General features: G+C 34.1%; 2 protein-coding genes across 4 annotated transcripts; both read right to left on the bottom strand.

Annotated features, from left to right (window-relative positions):
* Positions 1 to 12,143: 12,143 nt before the first annotated feature.
* Positions 12,144 to 14,551, bottom strand: LOC103496731 (uncharacterized). Of its 2 annotated transcripts, XM_017046547.2 has the most exons (4): positions 13,790 to 14,551; positions 13,451 to 13,514; positions 13,014 to 13,197; positions 12,144 to 12,343 (listed from the first exon to the last, which is right to left on the bottom strand). In XM_017046547.2, the coding sequence occupies exons 1-3, from the start codon at positions 14,066 to 14,068 to the stop codon at positions 13,022 to 13,024; spliced, it is 519 nt and encodes a 172-aa protein (XP_016902036.1). In that variant the 5' UTR covers positions 14,069 to 14,551; the 3' UTR covers positions 12,144 to 12,343; positions 13,014 to 13,021. The 2 variants fall into 2 exon arrangements, with proteins under 2 accessions (XP_016902036.1, XP_008456929.1); XM_008458707.3 differs by lacking the exon at positions 12,144 to 12,343 and having other exon boundaries at positions 12,872 to 13,197.
* A 589-nt stretch (positions 14,552 to 15,140) lies between these two features.
* LOC103496732 (potassium transporter 2) lies at positions 15,141 to 21,525 on the bottom strand. Of its 2 annotated transcripts, XM_008458709.3 has the most exons (11): positions 21,186 to 21,525; positions 20,815 to 20,838; positions 20,673 to 20,742; positions 20,336 to 20,570; positions 20,008 to 20,253; positions 19,877 to 19,930; positions 17,538 to 17,798; positions 17,255 to 17,307; positions 17,006 to 17,123; positions 16,598 to 16,852; positions 15,141 to 16,336 (listed from the first exon to the last, which is right to left on the bottom strand). In XM_008458709.3, the coding sequence occupies exons 3-11, from the start codon at positions 20,709 to 20,711 to the stop codon at positions 15,225 to 15,227; spliced, it is 2,373 nt and encodes a 790-aa protein (XP_008456931.1). In that variant the 5' UTR covers positions 20,712 to 20,742; positions 20,815 to 20,838; positions 21,186 to 21,525; the 3' UTR covers positions 15,141 to 15,224. The 2 variants fall into 2 exon arrangements, with proteins under 2 accessions (XP_008456931.1, XP_008456933.1); XM_008458711.3 differs by lacking the exon at positions 20,815 to 20,838.
* Between the last annotated feature and the right edge of the window lie 818 nt (positions 21,526 to 22,343).

The following is a 22,343-nucleotide window of genomic DNA, read 5'->3' on the forward strand; positions in this document are numbered from 1 at the left end:
CTTACGTATGTTTTCATTTGTATTAGAGATGTTATATACAAAGGAAAGGTCAAAATATTAGAGAAGACCTCTTCAATCTCTAAATGTCATTAGTACCTATTAAGAGCACGTTTCAAAATGTGTTTTCCAAAAAATGTATTTTAATTAAACTCTTTTTCATACAAAATTCTTTAAATATACTTCAAAATTACTATTTCAAGTAATTATAAAACATTATAATCATTTTAAAATTAAACACTTGAAAATGTATTCTCTTACCTCTCTATGAGAAGATGAGTTTACTCTTTTTTCCTTTTTTATATTTTGTTACGACTTTTGAATTGTTTGTCGTTTGTTCTAACATAGTGAAGAATATTGTTGAAAAGTTACTATCATTGATCTATTGTTGCAAACCTGTCCATCTAGTGATGTAGAAGCCACGTCAATTTCTTTCAAGGGTTTAGGACGTAGTTCTAAGTATATAAATAAATAGATCGCATTTACATTTATAGTTTAAACCTAATTCAACAAAACTTGTGTAACTTAGTTAGGAAATGGGAGTATATATAATTTCTTTGTGAATTTTTTTACTCTAAACTTTAACATAAACTTATTGTAACGTCCCAACTCCTTTAACTAAGCCAAGGTCATTATTTTAAAATAAATAGTAAATTTCTCATTTGAAAGAAGAAGAGGAAAACTAGATCTTTTATAAACAAATTCAAATACTCGTTCATAAATTGTAATTTGGCAAAATTAGAAAAAATGTTAGGTAAACATAGTCCTCATTCGGGTCCTATCTAAATTTTTAAAGAAAATAACATATCATAATTAACGAGTTTCGCTAAATTCCAAATAAATAATAAAAATCAAGATAATATAAATATGAAAGGTGGATGTAACAACCAAAACTTTTAAACTAAATAAGTTCATTATAAATATCAAAAGACACTTTCTTGGAATGAGATAATACTAAAATCCTTACAAATTTAATATCGAATAAATTTTCATAAAACATAAAATTGTCAAAACCAATAAAAATTATGTGAAAACATGACCCATGGGTTCCAAAAGATTTTAAGATAAAACAAAAATAAAAAAATAAGATAATATTTTAAATAAAATGTCTAAAATCACAATAATGTAAAAAAACTGATCATAAATAGACGCGGAAGCAGAATGAGGTTTCCATAGGCATGTCACCACCCTTCTTATCGCTAGCCAGCTTTCCAAATCCTCTGCCTCTGCCTGAAATATAAAACATAGAAAAGAGTGATTATATAAAGTATACCCAATAAAGGACCCATTACTGATCTCGTGATAACTTGTATAACTTGTAGAAATACAAGTTATTGTAGCCTCTTTTATAGAATAACGAGGCCAAAATGTAGAAGTGTATCAAAATGTCATGATTATGTTGAAAGAGCATAAGTATTTAAAAATACACTTTACATAAGTATTCATGTCTGTTTTACCATGTTTTTAGTGTCTTAACACAGGAATAGAAATAGAAGAAGAGACTAGTGAATCGTAGAGGGTCTCGTGCAAGAGCTACGCGAGAAGAGCCTGTCTGGCTAGAACAATTGCTAGGCAAGGATCTACGTCATCACAAGAAGATGGTTCACTGGAGGATAAGAATGGTAGTTGGAGCTTATGTGACTTGACAAAAGCTGTAATCAATGCTAACATGGTTAAAAGAATAGAAGTTTTCCATCGAAAGTTGCTATATAAAGTCTTCTTCTACATCAAGAAAGAAGGAGGTCTGAATGGATCAAAAAGGACCGGTTGTATGAAGAGCCAATTGTCTGTATCCAAGAAAATCTTAGAGAAGGGCGAAAAGAAGTAGCCTTCCACCATCTATAAAAGTATTCTTCTTCTTATCTAGTTAATCTGTAAGTGAGAGCTTATAGTATGAGTAGAGAAGATTCCATTTCCCATTCCCCCTAACTTGTGATGTTCATTTCTACTTTTACCATTTATTGTATTTCTTTACAATGTATTTGTTCATATTGTACAGTGGCCTAAGGCCTACATTTTTTAATATATTGCATGCTTAAGACTTCCCAATCTGTCATTTCTTTACTATTAATCTTTCAATGTGTTATTTGTAGTTTGATCTTGTGATAAGTTCTTGAAAAGAAACTTATCTTATAATTCTTATTACGTTAGTTGAGATATAGTCATCACTTGGCCAGTGTTTATCGCCAACTACTCAAGAGGGCAACTAACAAGGATATGACTAACACGCATAAGGAGGAGTTTAGAGATAAAATCCACCTTGGCGAGCTAACTTCCATCATTTATGTCCCGAAAGAAGAACAAAGGTGGGTATTAGGCGCCGAGAGGCTATCACCCTTAAAAGTGAAGTGCTATAAGCCTTAAAAGTAAAACCTTCTAGATTTTTCTCGATTAACTAAGTTTAGTCATTTGCATCCCGAGAGGCGAGAAAGTATGGCATTTAAGATACTGAGAGGTGGTGTAGCATTTAAGACACTGAGAGGTGCTAGCCTTAATCATAAACTAGTTATTGGAAATACATCGCATCAAATCTCTCGCATGGTTTAAACGCCTAGTAATACGAAGAATTCCTCCATTTTCTATTATACAAGTTAGTTTGCAATTCCATCTCGCCTACATATTTATCACCTTTTACAGATCCTCTAGTGTGGATAAGTAGATTTAGCTAAACATACACTTTATCATACTGTATAAATAATTCTTTTACACCGTCTGAATTATGAATGAATCCTAGAAATAAACCTTTGATATCAATTCCCTATGTTCTACTCTGGATCATCTAGATAAACCTATTGTTTCGCTTATACTTGGGCAAGCAATTAATAGGAAAACTTGTACTCAACAAGGACTTAGCTCTTATGCGATAAAGAGTTACATAATGAGTACTTTACTTACAAAGATCATGACCGATGACTTATCACATAGAACTAGTTAGACATATAAACAACCCTTGAGTTCGAGCTTAATAATATCTCTCAACATCCCGCTATGTGATCTGTTAACTCTCATTAGGAACATAATAATAATTTCATGTGTCTAATATAATGGAGCACACTTGGACAAGTGAAACCGTACGAATACCCCTAATCATGCAAGTGATCTAATAGGAACACCCCGACTCGTGTAAGTGATCGTAGGCACACACTTCTAAACATGTTTATTATACGTAGGTACACCCTTAATCGTGCGAGTGATCTCGTTAGAACATAGTATAACTAACCCCTAACCATCTACGTGATATGTAGGTACAACCCCAATCATGCGAGTAGTCCCGTAGGAACACCATTAATCGTACGAGTGACCTCATAGATAGGAACACAATATAAGTGGGGTAAAAAGCTTAATAACCAAAGTTGACAGACACACCACAATCCAAAAGCATGTACCAATCAACATAAACATGGAATGAATCAACAACATGATTGTTCATAACACATAACAATCCATAAAGGATGGAATCCATAAATCATGTTTAATCATCATGTATCATCAATCAACATCTACACAACATCGCAATGTATAATCACTAAATTTAGTTTGAAGGTTCAATAGTAAAATCTCTTATACCTTGAGATTAGATAAAACAATTAATTTCTAGCTGATAGCCAAAGATTTTCTAATGAATAGGTTCTAAACAGTAAGAAAGAATCGATGACTTAATTAATATAAACTTAATTGACTATTATCTCAAAAATTCTTTTAAATTAACTTACCCAAAGTTGAGGTTGAAACCAATTCAATCTTGATTGGGAAAATTTTCACAAATTAACTTTTTGTCAATTCAACCCTAAAGGAAAAACTTCAAATTAAATCTAAAATAAATTTTGTTTAGAGTCCGAAAATTAAAATTTGATGGGTATACCCAAAATCCATCAAAACTCACCACAATGGCTCAAATAGTGTGCATGAAAGGGGTTGAAAACTAATGGGTGGCTACGCTTAGAAAGTAGCTCGACGTACGCCACTGGTTTGGCTCAGTAAGGAGCAGATCAGTGCGACCAAGCTTGGGTGAAAAGGTAATCGACTCAAGAACGTGAAGCACATGAAGAAAGGACCGGTAAACGATGGCTTGAGTGGAATGAAGACACGACTCGAGTGGAAGACAGAATGACAAAGGTGGCTCGAGAATGTGAAAGAGGAACGCTGGCTTGCATCTCAGTCAGAATGACGAGTGATAGACAAGCTCGATGGTCGAAAGAGAAGCTCAGAAGGGAGGTCTTTGCGCACGATGGCTCATGACGGCTCACGACTTAGAGTTGACTGAAAGTTCACGCAGATTCATCCGAGTGGGACGATAAGCAAGGCGTGGCAGATGTCGACAGAGAAGGTGACCGGTGAGTCCCTGTGGCGGTGGAGGGAAAAGTCTTATGGCAGCTAGGATTAAATGAAGGAAGAAGATGGTGCTAAACAAGAAGGCTAATTAAATAAATAAATAAATAAATAAATAATGTTATTATTAATAATATTCTTTTCTTTTCTTTTTTTCCTTTTACTTTTCATCCTTTCCTAAAATAACTTCAACCCTCTCTCTTTTCCTTTAAATCTCTCATCCAATCAAATTTTCTATTTCCCAAAAATAACTATCTTTTTACTAATAATTATATTTTTCCACAAATATAATTTTTTTCTTTTCTCTTTTCCCACAATTATTATAAATATATAAATATACATTTTTTTTTTTGGGAGGGGGGACATTATAGTGGAAGCAAAAGTATTTTCCTATGGTAAGTTACGAACTCTTCTTGTCATTCGCCAGCTTTTCTTTTTTTGAAATATTAAACATAGAAAATAGTGAGTATGAATATATACTGAGTGACTCACTACTAGTCTTGTTAGGTGTCTATTAACTTCTCATTAGGATTTTGTGAGAAGGTACACAAAACTATCGTGTGCCTGATGAAACACACGCAATCTAGTGATGTCGAGGGAACACTCTTATCGGTTGGTGAACCCGAAGGAACACACATGATATCCGACTGTAAGTGATCTTGCCGAACCACTCATAAAAATGACATAACTGACTGGCGGTTCCATCAAATGCATGTAGTCATAAATTTACGAAAAATTTGGTGATCCCGATGGACATCGTACATATAGGTGCAACCATAATGGCCAAAGTTAACATAACACTACAGTCCATAGCATGTAGCTGAAGGGAAAACATTAAGAGGCATGTTGCAGCGAAATAATAAGGATCATGCTTTACTCTATATGCATTTAAATGATTTAGAAATTAACATGCATATGCTATGCAATGGACCTAAACGAAGAGCATAAAAGGTAAACGATGAACTTACTTTTTATAGTTCTGAACTTCTTCTTCGATCCAAAGCTTCTTCTTTGCTTGAAAATCACGAGCAAGGACAACCACTAAGTTGACCTACGAATCTTAGGATCAAGAACGAAGTTGTGGGACTCAGTTTGTGAAGTAAAACTTTAAGGGAAGGAAGGGGGTAGTGTATCGTTTAGATAATTTTTTGAGAAAAAACATCATCCTCATCTCATTCTGTAATGAGAAATTTATATATGAAATTTACATGAAAATTGCATGCAAATTATTTCATATAATCTCAACACCTAATATACATTAACTCTTTAATGAAATTAGTGGCTTCTAATTCACAATAGGCTATCACATTACCCACTAACTTTTAGTTAATTAAGTAATTAGTCAAATGGGCATTTTGGTCATTTGACCAATTAAGTCAAAGTTAAACTTTGACTTTTCTTAGTCAAAAGTCAACTTTTTGACTTTTTACTATTTTACCCGTCTTGACTAATTCTAACATCCCGAGTATGAATCCGCATTCATTTTCTAAAATTCAAATCATATTTGAATATAAATCCGGTCAAAGTTCAAAGTTAAAATCAACATGTTGACTCTTACAACTTTTACTGTTTCAAAACTTTCCAAACTTCTAAATATGAATCTATATTCATATTTATTTAAATCATATTTAAACACAAAGCTTAAAGTTTATATCTACCGACTTATATCTTATATATTTATCGGTTTCTCTCTCTTTTCTTAATTCGAACAATTCGAGTTACTTCAACATATTGTTCTTAGTTGAATCCATATGAACTAGTAGGGGAACCTAATGGACCTATAGATCATGGGCTCCAATGATTCGAGATTAACTGGCTAAACTCTTTTAAACCAAGCTTAATCAACATTCGTTAACTAAAGAGGCATTCCACTAAAGACTTTTAGTTGCACTCCCCTCACTATAGATATACTTCTGTCCACCTGATATAACCATGATGAGTAAGTTGATCCTTCACAGATTGTTCGTAATCTTGGTTAGGTTAAAATACCGTTTTACCCCCGAGACTACATCTTGTTCCATAAGACCCACTGATCCACTATTGAACAATTGGTTTAAGGTCCAACCTATAAACCTGAATCCTTCTCGGGACAATGAAAAGGTGGGGCCCCTTGTTCAAGACTTGGATTCAGTCCTTAAGGGAACAACCTATCTACTATCCCAGAAGTTGGTAGGAGTGAATTCTGTCTTGCGCCTTATGTCCCTAGCTATCCATTCGGTCTTATCTCTGAAATGGGAGGCTTATTGAGCTAGCGATGATGAGCTGCCCTCACCTGTGCAGATCTAAGGATACCACTGAAGCTCAGGATTAAGATCAAGTTACCTAGGCCATCATAATTGAAATAGTCAGTTTATAGTTTACGGTGTTATAACTAAAAGTGACTTATTTCGTGGTTCCAGTTTTATGTAAACTATTTACATAGGATGCCCTCACTCCCATGTCTCTACATGAACGATTTAGGATTATATCGTTTGTACTAAATATGGAGCGGACTGCATCCATAGTGTTTATCCAGAATAAGGCGCCCAACCTTATTCATACACTATAGACTATTTGGGCTATTAACTCGAACTTAATCCATGTTTATGTCTCTACATAAAGTTCATGTGTATTTGACAAACTCGGTAAAATAGCCCTGGGACCTTAATTTATTGGTTTTAAGATTATAGCATTTAATAATAAATTTTATTGAATCAAATAACAAAGTACGAGTTTTAGGACACAAATTTCAACAGTAGCAATATCATAAACATGAAATGAATATTAATCATAAAGTCTATAAACATATGATTAATATGTCATGCATCATAAACAGACCAGTCATCAACTACAACACATTATGCATCTTAGCTACATCAATGCATAACAAAAATTACATGCACGCTCTTAATATCGTTTCCATTTGAGATCTAGTAGTAGAATCTCTTACCTCAAGATTAGCTAAAATCCTTGACAATCAAACCCAGATAACCAATCTGAAACATAAACAAAATTAAATTAATAATTTTGTCCATCATTCATCTATAATTATTTATTTGAGTTTCCAAACTTACCCAAAGCTAAGTTTGAGACCAAATCAACCTTAAATGAAAAGAATTCCACAATTTGATCCAAAAATTAGTCAACAACCTTCAAAGAAAAATAATCCACTTTAATCCAAAAATTAATTTATTGAGCACTAAAAATAAATATTTGATGGCCATACCAAAACTCAATCAAAAACTTACAAAAAATAATCCCCAAAAGTTTGTTCGAAAGGTTTAAAAGAGAGGGGCAGAAGGCTTGGCTTGCACGCAGCTCGAGTTAGCTGGGTGGGAGCTCGTATGATTGGGAGGTTGCCTTAAGGAGAACACTAGGTTGGGAGAGGAAGGGAAGCTCAACTCAGTCTAGGGAGATTGGCTTGAGGAGAATGCACACGACTTGTAAAGCAAAGAACTCGAGTCAGATGGCAAGGACTCGGTTACACTTTTCGGCGCGAATAGGGCGAAGCTACGACGACGGCTGCTCGATGAAGGACAGAGCTGTTACGACATGGAGGCTTGATGAAAAATGAAAGGGCATGGGTTAACTGGCTTTAGACGAGACAAAGATGATAGAGATTTAACGAGCAAGGCGGAAGAAAGACCAAAATTCTACCCTAATTGCAATTAATTAACAATAAACCATAAACCGAAATAAGATTAAATATAGGGTTTTAAAGAAAAACTTACGTTCGAGGCTCCGATTGATGCTTGAACCACCACTAGGGTTGACTTACTATCCTTCGGACTCAGAACCGGATCATGTGACCCGTCGGATGAAGGAAACCGGGAGAGAGAAAAATGATGGAAAATATATGGATAAGGGTTTGGATTTTAATATTTGATTTTTGGAAAACCAAATAGAAAATATGACAGCCCAATGTTGTTTTAGTAAACAAAAAAGGGGGGAGGGGGAGAATCCATGGAAATAGCAAATATGAGAATAAAAAATAGAAAAATAGCAAATTGTTATATTTTTTATTTATGGCAAAACTAACTGCCATAAATATTTTTTCACTTTTTTTTGCTCGAAATTATCCCTCCACTGACTAAAATTGTCCATATATAAATACAATGTATTTGTTGAGATCAAAAAATCAAACAAAATATCACATATCACGAATACAGTGTATTTATAAACACATACACTCATTTATGATAATTATTAACTAAATCAAAAAATTATTATATTGTTTCAGAGATCCCTAAAAATATTCAATTGGTTTCAATATCCCTAATTATCTCGATAAAAATCAATAAATTAAAGAAAAATAAATTCAAATATTCAACTTTTTATTTGTCAAATTATAGATTCAAAATTATATAATGAAATGATTAATTATTAGGATAAAAATTAAGAAATCAACGAAAAAGAATTTCAAATATTAAATTTTTTCCTTTTTGGAATTATATATTCAAAATTGAATCGCTCCCTAAAATCATGGCAAAGATAATGCAATAATTAATTATTAGAATAAACATTAAGAAATTAACGAAAAATAATTTAAAAGATTCTATTTTTTACGCACATAGATATCAATCCTTCCCTAAAATCATGGCAAATATAATGCAAATAATTATATTTGGTAATTTAGTTAAGTTTAAATTCAAAATTCAATCCTACGCACGTAGATACCAATCCTTCCCTAAAATCATGACAAATATAATGCAAATAATTTTAATTTAAAAGATTCAATTTTTTACCACGTAGATACCAACTCTTCCCTAAAATCATGGCAAATGTAATGCAAATAATTTAATTTAAAAAATTCAATTTTTTACACATGTACATACCAATGCTTCCCTAAAATCACGACAAATATAATGCAAATAATTATCTTTGGTAAATTAGTTAAGTTTAAATTCAAAATTCAACCCCCTCTAAAATCATGCCAAATACAATGCAAATATTAATTATCTAGGATAAAAATGTCGGAATTAAGGAAAACTAAATTAAAAGATTTGATGGGAAGCAACGCGTGGAAAACAATATTCACAATCAACCGGAAAGAATGAAAGAACGCAGAGTAAAAAAAATAAACAAATACCCATTATTGAACCCATGGAGGCTGTATAATATATGAAACAATAATTTAATTTAATATACATCCCTCTTATATATAATCTACCAGTTTTTGGACTACTCAATAAACGTGTTCCCTTTGAATTTTTCGATGGTTTTATTTTTCGATGGTTTTACAACGAGTGTAGACCGTATTCGATGGTAGATGGATTGAGTCCTCTCGATATATTGACTATCGCGTCCTTGATGTATATGTTCCAGTTTCATCGTCGTTTCAAGAATTTGTAAACTGCATCCAACGTACACTTTTTCCAAATTCATAACTTTCTACCTCTAGGTTGACAGTTTACTAGACTGATTGCAACAATTCGAACCTCATTTGGATTGATGATGATAAGCATGTATCTTGGATTATGTTAGTCATATCGAAATTCTCCGACAATGATCTACTTGTTGTCGTTGACACTGTATCTGCTACTGATATTGGAAATACCCCGTATTTGAGAGAGGACGTGAAATTGCTTTGAATTTCATTAAGGGTACTCCGGAGAACTCGTGTGCCATGATGTCTGCATTTTCGATGCATTGATCCGAAACAACCCAGGTATAAAAACTACAAATACTCTGTATTTTTACAAATAACACACGATCAATCTAGAAATACACTGTAATTCTAGATTGTTTTATTTGACTATTTTTAGGTACATATACAACTAAAGAAGTAGATGATGAAGGTTGGTTTAATACAAATGAACGAAGATCGGTGGAAAGCGATCTTAAGTGGAGAGCGATCTTAAAAGGGCTGGTGGAAAGCAATCCTAAAATTCACTGCAACATGAGAGAACAGAGATGGTCGCGCGTATCTTAAGTGATAATGGAAAGCGTTTCAAAAAGGAAGGGAGAAAACGATCATATTTTTCAAAGGAGAAGAGAAGGTTCAAAAAAATTCTAGGGTTTTCTTGGAGAAATGACGTGGTTGCATGCAGAAGATATGATGTTTTCTAGAAGATAGTTTATTTTCGGGTGGGGAAATTAGAATATTCAAGAGTGTACATAGTTTTTCTTAATTATAGGGTATTTGTGGTTTTTGTTACCATTGTATTTAGAAATCGAATTTGTCAATTAGGCAGGGCGCATTTAAGGCATAATTCTCCCATTTATTATTTAAAAATTAACTGTTTTGCTATTTTGTCAATTTAAAAATAAAATTGTCATTTATCCAAAGTAAACATTATATTTTACTATTCTTCTTGTCGCTCCTAAAAGAAAACCAAGCTCTTTTCTTGAAGCCCTGAGAGTCCAAGTTATAGAGAATTTACATGCAAGGTTGCATGTGCATGCAAATACATGGGCCAACAATACATAACTCACTAACCATTAGTGCGCTTAATGGCTTCATAGTTTGTTAACACCTAGCTCACTATAGTTAGTGGGTTTATCCAACAAAATGTTGGATTTTCCCACTAACTTTAGTCAAAGGGTAAAATTGTCATTTGGTTAAAGTCAAACTTTGACTTTTAAAATCAAAAAGTCAACATTTTGACTTTTTACAATTTTGTCCATCTTGATTAATTTTGACCTTCCAAGCATGAATTCGCATTTATTTTCTCAAGATTCAATTCACATTTTAATATATTGTCGGTCAAAGTTCGACTTTTCAAAGTCAAAAAAATCAACATTTTGACTTTTTACAACTTTGACTATTTCCATCTTTTTCGAGCTTCCGAGTATGTATCAACATTCATATCTTTAATATTTAAATCTCATTTAAGCATAAAGCTCTATTTGTAATCTAAAAAACCGACGGCTATATCACATATATTTGTTGGTTTCTCTCTCCTCTCCAAAATCGAATAATTCGACTCATTCCATCATACTATTCTAAGTTTATTCCATATGAGCTAGTAGGGAACCTAATGGACCTATAGATCATAGGCTCCATCAATCTGAGATTAACTGGCTAAACTCTTTTCTACCAAGCTAATCAACATTTGTTAACTAACAAGTCATTCCACTAAAGTCTCGTAGTTGCACTCCCCTCACTATAGATATATTTGTATCCATTTGATATAGTCATGGTTAGTAAATTAATCCTTCACAGGTTGTTCGTAAGCTTGGTTGGATCAAAAAGTATCGATTTACCCCCAAGATTACATCTTTCTCCTTAAGTCCCACTGATCCACTATTGAACAATTGGTTTTAAGGTTCAACCTATAAATTGAATTCCTCTTGGGCCAATGGAGGGTGGGGCCCCTTTTTTCAAGACTTGGATTCAGTCCTTAAGGAAAAAACCTATTTACTAACCCAAAAATGGGTAGGAGTGAATTCCGTCTTGCACCCTATGTTCTCAACTATCCACCCAATCTTACCCCTGAAATGGGAGGCTTATTGGGCCAACGCTAGTGAGTTGCCCTCATCTATGCAAATCTAAGGATAATCTCATGTGAATAGGAGTTCACAGTTAGCTCAGGATTAAGATTAAATTACCTAGGTCATCAATAATCGAGATAGTCAGCTTTAAACAGTAAACGGTGTTATAACGTAAAAGTGACTATTTCATGGTTTTGTCTTATGTAAACCTTTTACATAGGATGCCCCTACTTTCATGTCTCTACATGAACGAATTAGGATTACTTCGTTTATACTAACTACAAAGCGAGTCGTATCCATAGTATCTCTGCATAAGGCGCCCAACCTTTATCCATATACTATAAGACTATTTGGACTATTTATTCAAACTTAATCCATGTTTATGTTTGTACATAAAGTTCAAGTTTACTCAAAATAGCCTTGGGATCTTTGTTTATTGGATTTAAGATTATAGTATTCAATTTCTCAATAACGACTTCATTGAATAGAATATTATTACAAACTACGAGTTTTAGGACATAAATTCCATCAAAAGAGGCTCAACGTGGAGGTGGACGACTCGAGCTTGACTGAGATCTCCAGTTTCGTCTGAGCATGCAGTGGACTACAAAGTGAACAACATTAATCAGAGATGGTAGACGGCAACGCATAGGGTTTTGAGAAGAAGAAGATGAATAGTGGGAGATAAGATGCACGCTTTTAATATTAATTATAATAATAGTCATCGTAATCATAATCATAATAATATTATTATATTATTATTATCAATATTATTCTTTTCCTTTTCTTTTCCCTTTTCTAAAAATATAATTATATTTTCCACCGATAGTGATATTAATCGCTTCCAAAAATAATTACATATATATCTATAATTAACTAAAATTTCTTAAAATCCATCAATTTAATTGAAACAATAAAATTCAACTTAAATTTATTCTTTAACACCAAAATTCCAATTTCAATAATTAATTAAATATTCTCCCAACAAAAGTTTAATTTATTCTAATTTCCACGGAACAAACAATTCTCAAACAATTAACTAAAATTTTTATATCTAATAATTCCAATGTAATTAAATAAAATTAAAATAATTAAATTCAAAATTATCTTAATTTTTTGTGCACTATACTTATTTGATCTATATCTCTCACAATTTGTATATATAAAACTGAAACTCAAAATTTATATGATACAATGTTCTCTAAACTTATGAACCAAATACACGTTGTACAATTTCAAATTTATATGGTCATATTTATATACTTAAATCTAACTTTTGTTTTCATTTGGAGAAGAGCTTGGAAAAGAAATTCCCCGAGGAAGAGTTGGATTTCTCCAAACAAGCAACATGAACGTATCTTCCAAGTTTGTCAACTTGTCTTGCTTCTCCTCTTGTGTCCTTCTTGCACACCTTGCATGTCTTGTCCACCCACCCTTCTTCAACATATTGTCCATCCACTATTTTTATCCATTCAAAAAACCCAATATTTTACATTAATTTTGATAATGAGTTAACATAAGTTTTTGAGGCTTTTATCTAAAAGAAAATGAAACGAAAGGGGTAATTTGATGTAAATTTATGTAAATGAAATATAAGGGAGAGTATATAGTAATGAAATGAAATAAAGTAAGTTTAGGATTTTAATCGATAAAAAGATAATTTAAAAGTTAATTTATAAGGTAAACAAATGATTAAGGGTTGGAAGAGTACCTTCGATGTAAGATTTGAAGAAGTCCTTGTAGGTCCCTCCAATTTTCCTTCTTAAAGCTCCGTACTGCATCCAAACCATACCATGCAAATGCATAATGTAGAAGTAGACTTTAGATCATTAAGAAAAAGTGTGTAGCTCCTCCTATCAGAGTTATACACAAAACAGGAACTGCAGATCTGTTCGTTTTGGATAATTGAATTAAGAAAGTTATCTAAATATTTGTGTTCGTTCATTTCACAAAATTGTACGATCCTAATTTGTATGAGAGGGAAATCATAAACCCAAATATTACCCATAATTAATAATACATTCATTGTGACAAACAAATAAGTACCCACCTGTTCACGGGTCATTCTGCCGCCCGCTTTGGTGGCCTGGCGGGCATCGTCGAGGAGCTCGGCGTCGCGACTCGATCGCACTGCCGAGAAATCCAACGCCTCCGTCACACTGCTGAACAGCGATTTCTTATTCTCTCCTCCGACGCTTTCTCTCTCCTCGCCCTTCTCCGCCATTACTCTCAAATTGGAGCTCCTCCTATCAGGCCTCCCCCTTACAGACTTCCATCCCTGCCCTAATTGCGATGGGAACCCCCCGTGAGACGGAGAAATCGCCACCATCGTCGCCGCCGGTTAGTTCGTTCAATTGAACCTCAAATTTATAGGATCGACGGCGACCTCGACGATTATCCGCCATGAACGAGGAGTTGCTCAGGGCTTATAAGTGAAAATTTGAGGTCAGCAGTGATTGGTCGTTGTGGTTGCCCTGGAGTGGAGCTACGTGGCTTTGTCTGATACTCTTGATTTCTCCATTTTCCATGGCCACTTGATTTTTTTATGCTTGGTTATTAATCTTAGGAATATAATAGTTCAATTCATTTATGCCTACCAAAGAGATGGGAGATTGACTCTTGAGATTCACATGTTTGTGTCGTACTAGGGACAAAAGTCGGACTTTGTGTTTGTGATTCTATGGCGTGGAAGGCTTGCTTTCTTGAATAAAAGTTAAGATTGAATTTCAACACATTTAGTGTATCCAATGTTGCCTTTCCACTACTTGAAATCATAGTTTTTCATTTTGAAGTTGAGATTCTATTAGCATCCAGTCCATCCATCATATGATTAATTCTATTCCAATAGTGTCTAATTCTAATATTTTATTACAATCTCTTAAATCATTTTTGAATTTAATAATTGAAGATGGAGGTGAGTGGCAGTCTGTTGGAGTCATTTTTTAACTAAAATGTCACCAAAACAACCATAGTCAAGTTTAAACAAAGGGTAAAACTCAACCATTAACCTTTTTACTATTCGTTTGACTTGAATAATTGTACTGAGCAAGAGACTGAGCCATTGATTTTTTTTTTTTTTTAATTATTAATAAATGACTTTATCCTGAAGTTGTTTTTAGGATCAATTGGATAATTAGCTTTGTTTCCGAAAAAGAACGGTACAAGCTTGTCACCATTTTCACTGTACAGGGTAGCATCTACCATTAATCTTCTTTTTGTTGAATTGGCACACTTTAGAGCCTACAAAAGTGCATAGATTCCCATTTTTGCCCTTTTCTAAAGTTTTCTTATTTGTTGTTTTATCCAACATCATGGGCTTGAATGTCCACTTGTTATAAAAATCATGGGTTAATCTTTAAAGCCTGGGAAGATAACTCTTTTAGGTTTGTAGTAGACTTACATGGTGGAATATTTTAGCTTTCATTAAAGGCAGCAGCATCTTTACAAAATGAGAAGAGAGAGAGAACATAATAATCAGTTGAGGCTTATACAACATAAACCATGCCAACTTCAAGAAGAGACACTGGTGGCACCTTAAGAGCAACATCTGCTCCCCTACAATTCCTTCTCAGGAAGTTGTAGCCATAGTTAATGGCCAGCCTCTTCAACAGAGACGATCCTTGCTTCACACGGACGTGTGAATGCCCGAGAATGAATGCTGTCCCGGATTGCTGCGCTGCTAGAAGATCTTCTAGCTCTTCTTGCAGAAGGACTTCTGTTTCAGCTTGTGAGCCACCCTCAAATTCATCATCTATGGCAAATCTGACTCTTCTTTCTTCTCCCAATGGCTCCATTTCGATCACATCAGCGATGCTGTCTACAGTTTGGAAGCCGACTGATACGCTTGCAGGCTGCACGGTCTCTTCATAAGCAGTTGCACCTGCAAACGCTATGGTTCCAATCACAGCCAGCCTGCATTCACTTGTCGATTCATTTGAACGGGATGCATCGTCCTCACTGCAAGAGTTGCCTCTTTGCTTTCTGAACCAATCGTAGCGGATGAAGTCCGCAAGTTTCTTGATTAATTCAGACTCAAATGAGTCCACATCCTGATGAACATCACGGTAGCCATACCGAACAATGCACCTGTATGACCGGTGCGTAGCTGGGCCAACTCTTCCCACAAGATATCGCTCAGCAGGAGGTACGAAAGGAACTGGTACTGACTTGATACATACAAAGACGAGAATCCGATGAAATGCAGGGAGGTTGGTAACAAACCGGGAGAAGTTGGCAGGGATGCCTGAGGTGAGATCGGTGAAGACTAATCCTATGCCAGGGACACGAGCAATCCCAAGGCTTGGCCCCAATGCTAGCAACCATTCTAATGAAACCTTGTTGTGAAGATCAAATTCATACTTCTTGATGGTTGCATAGTGCCAAACAAACATGATGGTCATGAGGAAGAGAGCTAAAAGAATGGGGAGCCAAGCGCCTTCTCTGAACTTGGTGAGTGAAGCTGAGAAATAGAGCAATTCAACAGACCCAAAGAAGATCAAAAAGGAGAGAGCCAAAAGTGGAGATTTGTTCCAACAAAGGACGATCACCAAAGATGTAAGACATGTTGTTACAAGCATCACAGTCATTACAGCCAGACCTGCAAAACAAGAAGTGGACAATTGTGTTGGTCGTTCTTCATGGTACAATCCATCCTAAAACGTTTGAGGCAACTGATATCTACCCTAAGCAATCAGGTGGAAATAGAAGAAGACTAGCTCAAGATACGGGCAACGGAAAGTTTGTGAACACGATTGTGAAGAATGGAAATTATTTATTCAGTGTGCACAAATTGACTTCTAGATATCTAAAAATAGAGTTGGATGTAGTATATGATAACTGCACATTCCAACCAACTCACCTGATGCATTTCCAAGGTGTTTTATGTCTCTAAATCCAATCGTAACGGCTACGCAGAGAATCATAAGAATCCAATTTATCTCTGGAATGTAGATCTGGCCATGGATCTTGTCAGAGGTATGAACAACCTTCACTCGTGGGAAGCACCCAAGGGATTGGCTCTGGTTAATAATGGAGAATGTTCCACTGATGATTGCTTGGCTTCCGACAACCGACGCAAGTATAGCAATTGTAAGCACTGGCCATCTCACACTCTCTGTTTTCCAAAAACCACTATAAGTAATGTCCTAAAAATAGCTTAAAACAAATGAAAACAGTAATAGAACATCAAAAAACATTACATGTGTTCATGAATCATAAATCTGTACTACTCACATAGTCGGGGAGAATTTCTACCAGTCATTCATACCTGGAACAGAAACGTAGAAGCCAATGCTTTTGGTGGTATGGTGATGTTGTGATAAGTAAGCAGCTTGGCCCATGTATGCCAATATAAGCGCTGGATACACCAAAAATGTGAAAGCAATCTGAAGGGGGGTGAGATAAGACAGGATGGAGCAGGATTGTCAATCTTACTTGTTTATAAAAAGAATATTTTCCGTGTAATGAATAAATTGAAAAGGGAAGTTACATTAAGAGCCATTCAAGACTGAATCACCTGTATTGCAGTGTATGAGAAGTGACCAAGATCAGCAAACATCGCTTCTGAGCCTGCATTTCAATCAAACACTCTGTAATTGAAATCGGTTCTGTTACCGAGTCCTAACTGAATGTGTCTACACGAAATGGAGGGCAACTAAAATGGTTTGGCTCCTAAATACAGATAAAGACATGCTAAAACCAAATAGAATTTGGATAAAGTAATTGAAACTTGGAAGAAGAGAAGGAAACAACGGATAAGCTTCCAAAGCCGTGTTAAGTATGCAACACATTTGTTTTACCTGTTATGCATAGCAATATACCCCCCAATGACATCCAACCGCTCTTCCTTGTCTTCTCCAAAAACTTGAACATGTAATATGGAGAAAGAGCCTCATAAACATGTGGATTCCAGTGTATAATATTGTATATGCCAAGGGTACTGATGCAGAGTAGCCATGCCAATACAATGGGGGCAAATACAAAGCCGACTCGATGTGTGCCGTAGTGTTGAAGTGCAAATAGACAAACCAAGATAAAGCAAGTGATTGGAACCACCGCGTCTGCAGGAAGGTAACTTCTTGATGTTAGCTATGAGAGCATGTAGGTAAATTTTTTTTTTTTTAAGCCAATGAAAGGTCAGTATGATTAGTACACTCAAAACTGATCAATATATGCAGCACAGTAGAAGCTCGTTTGGAGACAGATCTCTTATCCTGGAAGGATAGATCTTTGAGTCTTTGAGAAAGGGGAGAGAATAAGAAGGAAACAGAATAATGAGCTTGCAAGGATTTAAACAATATAATGGAGTGATATGCCAAACCTACCATCAAAATTTCAAATCCAAATTATTAGTCATAAATAAATAAATCTTTTGAAACTCTAAACGGGAGGTTTATTTATTTCTTACTTGGCAACAATCTAAGGATATGTTTATTATGAAGTTAATAAGTTTAGTTTTATTAAGTCTAATATTGAAAATTTAGAGGTTTGTATGATTGGTACTTGAATTGAGTAAAGGTATGGGCAATGGAAAATCTGGGTTCATTTATCCGATATGTAAATGACTTTCTTTTGAGTTCAACAAACGTGGAAAGGATTCTCCAACTTCAAAGAGAAGTGTAGATGTCTGGACCATAGAGCTACATTAACGTTTTCAATATGTAAATGAGTTTTAGAAGTTGGAATCTATATAGCTCATTAGATAGAACACCTATAGGCCAAAGCCTAAAGACTCAACTGCATAACAAATTTTCTACTGGGGGGAGAAATAAATCTAGAATCTAGAATCTAGAATCTAAAAATCTAAAGGAGGTACAGATATTAGAAGCTATACACCTAGCAGTTTCCTTGCTTCAAGTTGCACAAAATATCATTTGTAAATCAAATAACCTCTATTAGAAATTTATATTAATCGCCAAATTAAACAACCTCCTCAATTTGTAATCGAGTTGACTTTGAAAAGGAAGACAAAAAATGAAAAACAAGTCTCATCTGATACCTATTTGATTTTTTAATTTTTGGTTTAGGAAAATTAAGCTTATAGACAGTGCTTCAATCTATTGATTTCTTCTGTTTTGTAAATCTATTATAGGACTGTTTTCAAAGACTAAGCCAAGTTTTAAAAATTTAAAAGATAAAAATGTAAATTTTAATAATTTGTCTTTGTTTTTTTTTTATTTATTTATTTGTTTAGAAACAAAAGTTCTCTTTGTTTTCGGTACAGGTATAAGTATTCAATTTTTAAGTCAGGAACGATAAAAACTATAAAATGAACAATTTGATTTTACTCTGCACAATTTATAAAAATCAAATGATCGTCGAAACCTAATTACAATATGGCTCCAACATAAGCTAAGAATGAAAAGAGAGCTGGATGAAACCAACGGAAACAGAAAGTTGAGCGTATTTGTAGGCCCCCCTTGTACCTCAGTCCAAAAAGAAACTAACACTTTTCTAGTCTTGTCAAAATAACTCTCTAGAACCTTCTGTCTTATCATCAGTTTGAAAAAAGCAAAGTTTTTATTGATACAGCTAACTCATTTCATTTATTTAATTTGCATTGTTTCACCAAAACTTTCTATCTATGACTCCATTATTAAAACCAGACAAAAATTTCATAAAGAATCTAAAAAATTTGACAATAGATGCTAGACAACACTAGAGACAATTTCGCATCTCAATTTCCTTTCTAGGGTTTTTTGTTAAACATCTTGTCCTAACTTCCTTCAGTGAGTATTTAAAGGTAAATTACACTTTTAATCACTTTAAATCTAATTTCAAGTAAGAAATTATACATGTAAATCCTTTGTAATTGTTCCAATATTTATTAAATTAATTAAATACCTTATTGCTCTTAATGAAAATTAACATAATAGTTCTAGACGCCTTTTCTTATTTATAATTGATGCATAATCTACTAAGTTATGTTAGGTTTGACCTTAGGACCTTTTATTTTTTATTAAACTAGCATCTAAAAATTGAATCTAAATTCATATTTTTCAACCATTAACCAAAACTTCACGTCTATGTCATTAAAACAAAATGTGTAGTGCCAAACTAAAGTTACGGCATATCGAGTAAAATTGTAATTCAACCTAAGAGAAAAACTAGTAGGGAGGTTCAAAGTCAAGGTGCTTACACTGATGGTGAGCCTTGGTCATGGATAACTCAAGTCCAGAAACTGCTGAGAAAACTGCACAAAACAAAAACTAAAACAATCAAAATCTTGAAGTAACATAAGAAAAGAAAAAGAAGAAGAAGAAAATGTACCAGAGATGGCAGGAGTGAGCAGACCATCTCCAATCACCATACAAGTCCCTAGAAGAACAAGAATCAACAAGGCAGTGTGAAGAGCCCTGTGCTTCTCTAGTAGCAATTTAACCTTAGAATGCTTCTTCTTCTCTGGTGGATGTTCCAGCAAGTAAGTTGAAAGAGCTTCATCAGCAACTTGTCTATTGGGGAGAAGGCTTACTTTGGCATGTCTACAAATTAAAGAGTACAGAGCAAAAGTTCCACCTGCAATGCCGATTTCAGAAGAATTCAACAACTGGGTTTTGATACTTTTTCCATTTTAAGCAAATGCTTCTTTCTTCTTTACCTTCACCATTGTCATCAGCTCTAAGAACTACAAAAACGTATTTGAAAAGTGGGACTAAAGTGAGAGTCCAGAAGACAAATGAAAGAACACCATAAATTTCTTCGTTAGTATCTGAATGTTGGATGTCTTCAGCAAAAGTGCTTCTATAAACGTAAAGAGGAGAGATGCTCAAATCGCCATAAACAACACCAAGGCTTTGATAGGCCAATACAAGAACCGTTTTCCAAGAATCCTTCTGAAAGAAACCCCCAAAAATTCAAACGATTCAACAACTGGGTGTTTTCAAAATGTAGAGAAATGGAGAAGTTGAAGCTTAAAAAATCAATTCAATACAAACCTTTGAACTATCCCAACACTTCCCATGCTCAAGATCCATAGCTTCTTTATCTCGATCTTCAAGCTAAATCCTGATGTGGGGTTCAGTTAGCTGTAGATCTAAATGGAATTTAAAGAAGAAGTAGAAAGAAAAAAGAGCTCACAGAAAACCCCTCATCTGTATTCCTCTACAAAATGAAGAAAATAAGAGAAGTTATATCAGTTATCAGTCAGTTATCAGTAAACCCAGTTGATATCTCTATCAAGACCGCCATTAAAACTCAAAACAGAGGAGAAACAAGGAGATTTGAAGACAGAACAATTGAATGTTGACGATACTTTGATTCTGGGTAACTGATAAATATATCCAAATGGGCTCATAAATGCAAAATGGAGATCATGGACCCTCATCATTACAATCCCCATATGACAAGATTCTTGAAGCTAAAATTTCTCTTTCCAGTTGGTAAAACAGGAAAAACCCAAAACAGAAAATAAGTAAAAAAGAAGAAAAAATGGGTTAAAAAGAACTCACACTGCTAGAACTCTGTTCTTCAAGGAAAAGAGGCACACAAACACAAGCTCAACAACAATGGCATACAAAATTCTTCTTCACAAGATAAAAATGGGGAATCAGAAATGACAGAATGAAAAAGAAAGAAGATCACGTGAGCTAATGACAGTTATAAAAACAGTCCCACAAAAACGAAGCGTCCACGAAGACGGCCGATTGATGGACAGTGGAGTGGACCATTATCTTTTCTTTTTCTTTCTCTTTCTCTTATGGGATTTTTGGTTTCTCTTTGAAGCTTTACAGAAGGAAATAAGGGCTACCGATTAGAAGACTGAGCATGACTGGCGTAATAAGCAAATAAAAAACGGATGAAACTTGTATTATGTTGATGTTGTGAAAGGGATGAAAAGCAATTGGGGCTAAACTAGGCCTAATTATGAACATTGATGAACTTGATTTTGAACTTTTTTTTAATTAAAAAGCAATGTTTTTTAAAACTTTTTATCAATCTACTGATTTTGTTATTATATCAGTACTTTTCTATTTCAAAGCTCAATTTAAATATCAACATAAGTAGTGAATTGGTATTTCCTTGTATAGTTAATAAAACGTATGAAACAAGTAAATATGAGCAATAAAATATAATATAAATAATAAAAGGTTCTTTTAAAAAATATAATAAAGCAACAAAATATTAACCATTTCGAAAATGAAAAAAGACGTCCCTAATAGAAAAAACCAAAAATGTCATATCAACTACGCCATCAACAACCTTACACGATCGTTTTCCAAATCTAAACGATTTGTTTTTTTAATCTATCGTTTTATTTGATTACACGATCGTTTAGATTTGACTAAACGAATTTATTTGGGTATCTAATATAAACGATGCAAAAAATAGGAAAAGAAGAAAATGGAAAAAAAAATCGAAGAGAAAAAGAAGAAAGACTATACAAAGAAATCAGATTTGGTTACCTAAATCTAAACGATAGAAAACGAAGAAAGACTATACAAAAAAAATCAGATTTGGTTACTCAAATTTAATCAATATAAAAAAAAAGACAATGAAAAAAAGAAGGAAAAGAGAAAAGACGATAGCAAAAAAATCGCAGCGATGATGAAAAGAAAAACAGAAGGCAAACCTAGAATATTTAAAAATAGCTAACTTTATGCCACGGA

The sequence above is a fragment of the Cucumis melo genome, chromosome 10 (assembly GCF_025177605.1).
Source record: "Cucumis melo cultivar AY chromosome 10, USDA_Cmelo_AY_1.0, whole genome shotgun sequence".
In the NCBI taxonomy this organism is placed as follows: domain Eukaryota; kingdom Viridiplantae; phylum Streptophyta; class Magnoliopsida; order Cucurbitales; family Cucurbitaceae; genus Cucumis; species Cucumis melo.

Bases quoted from the DNA above. Each gene is read 5' to 3' on its own strand.
- LOC103496731 (XM_017046547.2), bottom strand. From the start codon at position 14,068: ATGGTGGCGATTTCTCCGTCTCACGGGGGGTTCCCATCGCAATTAGGG. The intron at 13,515-13,789 runs GTGGGTACTTAT...GTTTGGATGCAG, and splicing joins GCAGAATGACCCGTGAACAG to TACGGAGCTTTAAGAAGGAA. The intron at 13,198-13,450 runs GTACTCTTCCAA...GGATAAAAATAG, and splicing joins CTTCAAATCTTACATCGAAG to TGGATGGACAATATGTTGAA.
- LOC103496732 (XM_008458711.3), bottom strand. From the start codon at position 20,711: ATGGATCTTGAGCATGGGAAGTGTTGGGATAGTTCAAAG. The intron at 17,308-17,537 runs GTAAAACAAATG...ATTGAAATGCAG, and splicing joins TATATTGCTATGCATAACAG to GCTCAGAAGCGATGTTTGCT. The intron at 16,853-17,005 runs GTATGAATGACT...TTTGGAAAACAG, and splicing joins CTTCTACGTTTCTGTTCCAG to AGAGTGTGAGATGGCCAGTG.